The 9295-nt window shown below is 37.9% G+C and overlaps 1 protein-coding gene across 1 annotated transcript in view; it reads right to left on the minus strand.

Moving 5' to 3' along the window:
• Nucleotides 1-9295, minus strand: part of rbl2 (retinoblastoma-like 2 (p130)) — a 30368-nt gene that overhangs the window by 16080 nt on the left and 4993 nt on the right. The window contains exons 3-5 of the mRNA XM_062420440.1: nucleotides 7924-8124; nucleotides 6415-6479; nucleotides 3553-3681 (exon numbers count right to left, since the gene is read on the minus strand). Of these exons, the coding sequence (XP_062276424.1) occupies nucleotides 3553-3681; nucleotides 6415-6479; nucleotides 7924-8124 (395 nt within the window). The remainder of the gene's footprint in view (nucleotides 1-3552; nucleotides 3682-6414; nucleotides 6480-7923; nucleotides 8125-9295) is intronic.

Genomic DNA, 9295 nt, shown 5'->3' on the forward strand with positions numbered 1-9295 from the left:
CCCTCCTTCCTTTCTTCCCTCCTTCCTTCCTTCATTCCTTCCTTCCTTCCTTCCTTCCTTCCTTCCTTCCTTCCTTCCTTCCTTCCTTCCTTCCTTCCTTCCTTCCTTCCTTCCTTCCTTCCTTCATTCTTTCCTTCCTTCTTTCCCCAGCCTACCTCCTTCTCTCTTTCTATCCTTCACCCCTACTTTCCTCCCTTCCTTCTTTCCTCTGTCCTTCTTTCCTTCCTCCCTCCCTCCTTTCCTTCCTTCTTCTTCCCTTCCTTCCTTCCTTCCTTCTTTCCTCCCTCCCTCCTTTCCTTCCTTCCTCCCTCCTTTCCTTCCTTCTTCCACCCTTCCATCCTTCCTCCCTTCTTTCCTACCTTCTTCCACCCTTCCTTTCCTCCCTCCTTTCCTCCCTTCTTCTTCCCTTCCTTCCTTCCTTCCTCCCTTCCTTCCTCCTTTCCTTCCTCCCTCCCTCCTTTCCTTCCTTCTTCTTCCCTTCCTTCCTTCCTTCTTTCCTTCATTCCTTCCTCCTTCCTTTCCTTTCTTCTTCCTCCCTTCCTTCCTCCCTCCTTTCCTTCCTTCTTCCTCCCTTCCTTCTTTGAATCAAGGGCAACAGGAGGGTTAAAAACTGCTGGTGTGAATGTTGTTATTGTTATTCCTGTAAATGACTGAAGCTACACAAAACATTTTCATCATTTTAAAGAATAAAAAATATAATTTGTCAGTTTCAGTCTCTTAGAATCAACCTATAAGAACCTAGTGGAGAAATGTTTTAAAGAGCAGTTTGTCGTTTGTTTGTTTTTCTGCACACACATGAACACATGGGCAACATGAAACACATTCCTGATGCCAGTTTTTATGATGTAGTTTATGACGGATGATATCTTATCATGTGACGGTAGGAGAAGCACAGGTGTCGGCTCTGAAGGTGTAGTCTTTATAAAATGAATGATTAAAGCAGATACTGGATCGCTGTCTGACTGTTACTGTTTACTTGAATAGAAAAGAGCCATTGTTCTTTCTTTTTTTTATCAGTAACATCTGCACTTTTACTGCTGTGACGAGTCAAAATGTGTCTGCAGTGAATTAAAAGTCTGTTGCACTGATCTGCACGTGGTGGTACGACGCGAAGAAACACAGAAAGAAGAAGAGTGAAGAAGGCGACTGCTACCAAGCACAGATTGTATTTTGAAGAAAAAAACTGAACGTAAACAAAAACATTTATGTGTTTTAGACCTCACAATGGAGCTTAAAACACATTAATTTTGATATAACCATCAATCTCTGTAAATGCACACAAAACCCAGATATCCTGTCTGGGTTTTGTCTGCCAGAATATGAACAGTTCCGGTCCTCTGAAATGATGCCAACGCGGAAGTAACTTAAAACTGCATTCTATCCAAAGGCCACCAGGGGGCGATCGTTTTGGTGGAGAATTCACCAACTTCTCACTTGATTTCTAACCTCAGTAAACGTTTTCAAAATGTGTTTATGGTCTCAATCGCTAGTTTAAAGCCTTCTTCAATGCAGTATGATGTTCATTTGGGACATTTTGGCCTCCCTGATTTTATATTTGACGATAAAGCAGGGTATGCATTAGGGCGTGGCTACGTCGTGATTGACAGGTTGGTTGATTCACAGGTTCAGGAGGGCGCCTCATGCTCCTCCTGATGCCCATATAAGTAGCATCCGTGTTTTTTTTACTCAGCATGCACCGGAAATTTTCAAGATGACGCTGCTCAGATCCGATACTATTGGCTTCCAAGCAGCAGTCCACAAACCAATGGGTGATGTCACGGATGTTGCGTCCATTTTATATACAGTCTATGGTTAATAGTCAGTATGAACAGGAGGAATGATTACAGAGAGGGAAAATCTCTTTCACTGCTCATATTGAAACCTATCTGCTGCTTTAAGACACTTAAAATTGTGAATCTGTCCTTTAAATTCTTTCATTCTTTATTTTTCCATCACAGGAAGTCAGAAGATCAACATGGTTTCATGCCATCTTAAATTCCTTGGAGCGATTTGAGGTTGTTTTTTTTTCTTCTTCTAGTCGGCTTCCTGTTTGAATATAAATTGAAGCCGTGCCATTTTTTATGGTGAGGCAGACGAAGCTGGAGGAGAGACGTTTCCTTTCTCTCATTAGTTCCTCCAGTACAATTACAGTGGCGAGCAGAGGAAACACGAGGTGTCAACAGGAAGTGAGTGTTGCTCTGATACACACGGCTCTGTGCTCTCTCTGGAAGCGGGCCACAGTTGGAATATGTTCAGTGCAAAAAAGAGCAAAACTTTTGATTTATTTCACCTTTTTTGATTTAGTGCTGTACATGACTGATAAGCAGGCTTCCTATCCGGCCTTCTTGTTTAATTTTATGATGCCATTTTATGATGTCAATGCCATGTTTCGCAACTTTTGCAGCGTGTGGGTTGGGATGAAGTTCAAGAGGTTCTGAGCATCAAAGATTTCACATGAGCAGAAATGTAACGCACTTTCTGAGCAAATGTTGAAATACAAAATGCACTTTGAGAACAAAAAAATTACACAACTTGAGCAAAGGGGAGCCTTCATAAATGATAAATATGCTACTGAGACGTTTTTAGTGGAAAGAAGTAGTGAAAACAACACTGACATATCATCACCTTTTAAGTTGATATGTTGAACTTGTTTATTTCCACATCCAGCAGTTACGGAGCAACATTATCTATCATTTTGAGTCGTGTTTCTGTCCAATATTCACTCTCTTTAAGCTCTGTTTTTACTCTCTACCAACTCCTGAGGGGAATATCTGGAGTTCTTTAAGCTGCTAAATGCTCCACTATGTTCACCAGCTACACTACGGATAACTGTGCCTGCTGTTTGGTGGTGAGCAGGTGGTGTACAGTGGCTTTTTTTTTTTAAACAGCTTTTATTCAGAAAACAGCTGCCTGCTGCAGCCGAAAACGCTATGAGAGCACTGAGAGTGAACCAAAACAGTAAAGTTGCAGCTGGACATCTAAACAATGAGCTGAAACTCAACTATAAAGCTTCATAAAGCTGAGAGGAGTTTATTGCAATTTTTCTGAGTTGCTGATAATTCTGTCAGTTCATACATTGAAGTTATAAAAATATGCATTTTAGACGCTTTAAATTAGATAAAACTTAATTTTTTCTATTGTCACAATCAAGAAAAAACAATGTTTTAAGGGTTTTTCCTCATTAATTCTTGCCAGTACTTTTCTAGATTTGGAAAAATACAATTTTTACAATGTTTGTTTTCTTCAGATTTTTACTGATAGTAAGAAACTATACTGTTTATTTTTCATTTGAAGTGTTTTTGCTGCCGCTGAGTGGGAAAAACATCACTTATTGCAGGTTTAAATAAGGACAGCAGCTTTAAAGATGAGATCAGAGGACAGTATATGATGGAGCATCATTTGAAGGAGCATCCACATATGATCACTAACTTAAAATGCTGCATATGTGCATCTGAATAGGAATATTTTATGTTATTTTTCAAGCGTGCAGACCTTTAAATCTCAACACACACACACATGCATCCTTTTCTACGGAGGATGCAGCAGCGGTACCTTTAAAGTTTGGGTTGAGCAGGTCTTTCCTGGCGTTGCACAGCAGAGCGTTGGTGAATACGAGGTCCAGAGCACACAGCAGCAGATGATACGAGTTCACCAGGTCATCGCTGATCATCGGGAAGTTCCCTGAACGAGAATACACAGAAAGACAGAAAAAAAACCACCAACATGACACCACATGATTGTTTAATCACATCTTCAGGCTATGTTGGCACAGCGGAGCGCAGCGGCATTACTGCCAAATATACAGAGGCAGGTCTGAACCAGTCACTGTAGCTGGCAAGACGTCCGATATAGAGTGAAGTGTGTGTGTGTGTGTGTGTGTGTGTGTGTGTGTGTGTGTGTGTGTGTGTGTGTTATAGGGGTTTCAGAAAGATTTACGCAGACGTTTTTTATATAAGAGGGAATGTCAGATGAAGGCAAAGAAAGTAAGTGATGACTGACAATTTCCCCCCTCAGTTAATCTCACATAGCGAGGCATTCATGGAGCCAAACTGTCCAAAAAAAAAAAAACCTTTCATTAAACCTGCTCAAGACAAACAAAGTCACCAAGGAACACCGGTGAAAACATAATCTCCATGGAGGAGGGAATAAAGGACTGCAGGACTTCACATGCTGATGTCCTGCTGATGCTGACAAGTCTGTGCTCGCCTCTCAGATTTTATTATTGTTGCTGTCTGACACATTCTCTCTCTCTCTCTCTCTCTCTCTCTCTCTCTCTCTCTCTCTCTCTCTCTTTCTTTCTCTCTCTCTCTCTCTCTCTCTGTCAGGGTCTCTCTCTCTCTCTCTTTCTGTCTCTCTCTCTCTCTCTCTCTCTCTCAGGGTCTCTCTCTTTCTTTCTCTCTCTCTCTCTCTTTCTCTCTCTCTCTGTCTGTCTCTCTCTCTCTCTCCCTCTCCTCTCTCTCTTTCTTTCTCTCTCTTTCTCTCTCTCTCTGTCTGTCTCTCTCTCTCTCTCTCTCTCTCTCTCTCTCTCTCTCTCTCTCTCTCTCTCTCCTCTCTCCTCTCCTCTCTCTCTCTCTCTCTTTCTGCTTTTAAAGGTGAACTATGCACATTTTCCACCTCAGTGCATGTTTCCAGGTGCTGTATGTGTTAATTTAAAAAAAACATTAAAAAAAAGAAGTGAGGTTACTAGACTTCTGTATCTCCTCATCTCTGCATTGTGGGTAATGTAGACGCTACGTTTCGACAAAGGAAGAAGAATAAGTGGTTTAGTTACATCTAAATGAAGAATGTTGTGAATGTTTTTGCTTCCATCTACAACTGTTACATGTTGAATATTAGGAGATTAACCGTGTGCGGCGCTAATTTTCCAGTAAATGCCATTAAATCATTAAAGAAGAAGAAGACACAATGAGATGACGTCGTTAAAAGAGCGAGAGTCAAAGCTAAAAACGATGGAAAAACGTGACGGAAATATGACATTTCTGTAGAAGTTTGAAGGATATTAAAGTCACATTATTCACATACGTCATAATTTATTCTTTAAGATTATTTGTATTACTTTTACACCGAGGATTATTTAAGGTACAAATTGAAAATGTGTGTAAAAAACAAGTGGATGGAAACACACTTAATGTTATTTTAGGGCAACGCTAAACTTATCTTTGTGCCTTTTGAGGTTTTTATGTTAATTTTAATGGGATTAAATGTGTTACATGAGAATATCTAACTAAAGGACAACGACAGGCTTTGCTTGATTGTTTGATATCCTGCTCAAATTATCTTTATTATATATTTATTTTGTATGTGCCTATCTCTTTTCTTTCTTTTCTTTTTTTTTTAATCATCCTATTATGGTTAGGTAAGTTTTATAGATAAGAGAAAAAGTGATAAGATATATAAACAAAAAAATATATCATCATTCTTTCCTCATCCCTTTATGTTTCTCTTACATATTATTTAATCTTTCTTTTATTCTCTTTTGTACTTCTTTGACCGAAAAAAGGTGAGACTGAAGCCTGAGCTTATTTTGTCTTCCCTTTTTAAAGCATGAATTCAGTTTCAGTGACTTTTGAACATGACAAAGTACTTTTTTTCCTTTTTATTCTTCTTCTCAACACTGAAATTTGATGTGTAACCTGCTGTATTATTTATTAATTTATTTTTATTCCCTCTATGCATCTTTTTTTATTTACTTTTTGGGGGATTTTTTGTATGTTTATTTTATTAATAAACGTAATAAAAAATAAAAAAAAAGAAATGTTCCACATCTAGCCTTGTTGGGTTTTTTTTGTCATGTAAACGTGACTCAGACCGACGGAGGTGAAGAAGTGTATGTTTTTGAAAGGGGTTTTAGTTTGTCATATTCTTCCATGATTTAGGAGCCACATGTTTATCTCCCCTCCTCTGCTTGTTAGGACGACTGGATGAATCACTGTCCTTTTTTAGAGCCGGGTTGAATGAATCTGTGTTTTCCACGTTAAAGCCTCTTCTAGGTCCAATTAAGGACAAAGTATTAAAGTTAAGGGTGCAGCTAACAGGTATCTGCACAATTTCTACGAACACACTTTTTTAGACCTTTTAAAACCTCTTTAAGGAAAAAATAATACCATTTCTGAGACATAATAATAATGCAAAAGCAGGATTTTACTGTTGTTAATGAGTTGAAATGGAGCTTATTTATATTACTAATGACTAGTTTTATTATAGTTACTTTAGTTTAATTAATAAGTTGATTGGTTGGTTTATGTAAAATAAAGATAATAATGATAAATAACAAATTTAACACCCTAATTCCAACAATTTCAGACATTTTAAGACTTTTTTTTTAGATCTTGAATATCAAAAACTAAATTTAAGACATTTTAAGGAGGCTTTTTAAAGATTTGTGGAGACCCTGGCTGCTAACTGAGTCTTTACCTTTGGCATGGACAAACAGAACCCAGCAGAAGTTGAAGACCTCGGTCACCGTGCACGGATGTCGTCTGGAAAACAAAGACAGGAGGGGAAATTAAACAAGGCCACAGCAACCCGGCCTTCAAATGATTACAATGAATTATATAAATGTGTTACACGGATACTGATTCGTAAGTATTTAAGTGTCCTGTCAAAATAGAATAAAACGTGGTGGCAAACATACGGCTCGTGGGCCAGAAACGGCCTGCCAAGGGGTCCAATCCGGCCCACTAGACAATTTAGTATGAAGATTAAATTTTTCACCACAAATGTCTTTTACTTGGAATTTAATGACTTTTCCTAAAGTGGCCCAAAATGCATAAAAATGAAAATATTAAAAAGAATATTCTACTTTTGTATAGGTGCTATACATTTTTGGCTTTTTCTTAAATTAAGAGTTTTAATAAGATTGTTATGTTATAAATAGTTTTATAAGTAGTTATGAGGATTTCTTTTTATGGTTAGATTAAGTTCTTGTAATTTCCAGTTTCAATAAAATACATATAAATAATTATTATATGGTATATTTTCATGCCTTAGGTAAAATATAACATATAATAATTATTTAAGTAATTATTATATGTTATATTTTCATGCCTTAGGTAAAATATAACATATAATAATTATTTAAATAATTATTATATGGTATATTTTCATGCCTTAGGTAAAATATAACATATAATAATTATTTAAATAATTATTATATGGTATATTTTCATGCCTTAGGTAAAATATAACATATAATAATTATTTAAATAATTATTATATGGTATATTTTCATGCCTTAGGTAAAATATAACATATAATAATTATTTAAATAATTATTATATGGTATATTTTCATGCCTTAGGTAAAATATAACATATAATAATTATTTAAATAATTATTATATGTTATATTTTCATACCTCAGGTAAAATGTAACATGATATTGTGCAAAATAACCTGAAAAAACAGACATAATATTGTTGAAATTGCTCATTTTTCACAGTAAATAGATAGTTTATTATTGTAAAGATATTATATACACGGTTTCCCATAGGTTGGAATAAAATATTTTTTTACCTTTTTCCATGAAATGATTGTGACAATGTGATTTATTCTTGATAGATAAAGTGTAAATATTCTCAAAATTGTATTGATCAATCTCATTGCACCTGGTCACAGGTGATTACTGATGTGTATAAATAGAAAATAAAGAGAGGAATGTGTCTGAAAACTGAATTATTCCAACTTTATGGGCGACCGTGTATATATTATATATTATTTATAGGTTATTATGTGATGTTTTTACAGGTTCGGCCCACTTGGGATCAAACTGGGCTGTATGTGGCCCTTGAACTAAAATGAGTTTGACACCCCTGCTTTAACTTCTCTATCAGCTATTTGTGACCATGTGCAACCTGTAACATGCTCATATGCTTGAGGGGAAATCATATCTATAAAAATTAAAACTAAGAATGGGATCTCGTACCTCTGTTTGCGGCTGCGGTGGATGCGCGGCGGCTCCTCCGACGGCGCTTTGAAGATGGCTTTAAAGATGGGAACGTACTTCTTGAAGATGACGGCCGACACCGTGAAGTTTCTCTCCAGCTTCTCGGTGCCCTGACGGAAGTCCTGCGGCAGGTTGGCCATGTCCTGCCACTTCTTCATCTTATTGAAAAACTCAATCAGGCTGCAAATGGAGAAACAGTGAAGAAATGCACCACAAAAAAAAAAAAAGACTCAACACCAGCAGTGGTTTGTACGTCTGAAGATCGGTCGTAACCGATATACACAATATATATTTATACTGCAACATTCTGATGGTATTAATACTAAGAACCATTTTATTACTGTCATTTTTATTATTATATATTAGTATAACTGTTATAATGTTCTGTGTGCATTTACAAATGTCTCTGCCTTTTAAATATTAATGTAACTTGCAAGTATAAAGTATAAAGTATAAAGATATCAATCGATCAATTTCATCAGGAAGAATTCATGAATGAGACACTGAGCTGCATTTAACCTTCGTGTCCCTTTGTGTCGTCCTCCCGGGTCAAATTGACCCCGTCTGTTTTGACTGTTCCTTCTTTCCTTCCTTCCTTCCTTCCTTCCTTCCTTCCTTCCTTCCTTCCTTCCTTCCTTCCTTCCTTCCTTCCTTCCTTCCTTCCTTCCTTTCTTCCTTCCTTCCTTCCTTCCTTCTTTCCTCTGTCCTTTTCTTTCTTTCTCCCTCCCTCCTACATTCATTCCTTCCTTCTTTCCTCTGTCCTTCCTTCCTTTCCTTCCTCCCTTCCTTCTTTCCTTTCCTCCCTCCTTTCTTCCTTCCTCCCTTCCTTCTTCCTCCCTCCCTTCCTTCCTTCTTCCTCCCTTCCTTCCTCCCTCTTTTCCTTCCTTCTTCCTCCCTCCTTTCCTTCCTTCTTCCTCCCTCCTTTCCTTCCTTCTTCCTCCCTCTTTTCCTTCCTTCTTCCTCCCTTTCTTCCTTCCTTCCTCCCTCTTTTCCTTCCTTCCTTCCTTCCTTCCTTCCTTCCTTCCTTCCTTCCTTCCTTCCTTCCTTCCTTCCTTCCTTCCTTGACTCTGTCCTTTTCTTTCTCCCTCCCTCCTACCTTCATTCCTTCCTTCCTTTCCTCCGTCCTTCCTTCCTTTCCTTCCTCCCTTCCTTCTTTCATTTCCTCCTCCTTTCTTCCTTCCTCCTTTCCTTCTTCCTCCCTCCCTTCCTTCCTTCTTCCTCCCTTCCTTCCTCCCTCTTTTCCTTCCTTCTTCCTTCCTCCTTTCCTTCTTCCTCCCTTCCTTCCTCCCTCTTTTCCTTCCTTCTTCCTCCCTCCTTTCCTTCCTTCTTCCTCCCTCCTTTCCTTCCTTCT

Source organism: Scomber scombrus, chromosome 6 (assembly GCF_963691925.1).
Source record: "Scomber scombrus chromosome 6, fScoSco1.1, whole genome shotgun sequence".
Classification (NCBI taxonomy): domain Eukaryota; kingdom Metazoa; phylum Chordata; class Actinopteri; order Scombriformes; family Scombridae; genus Scomber; species Scomber scombrus.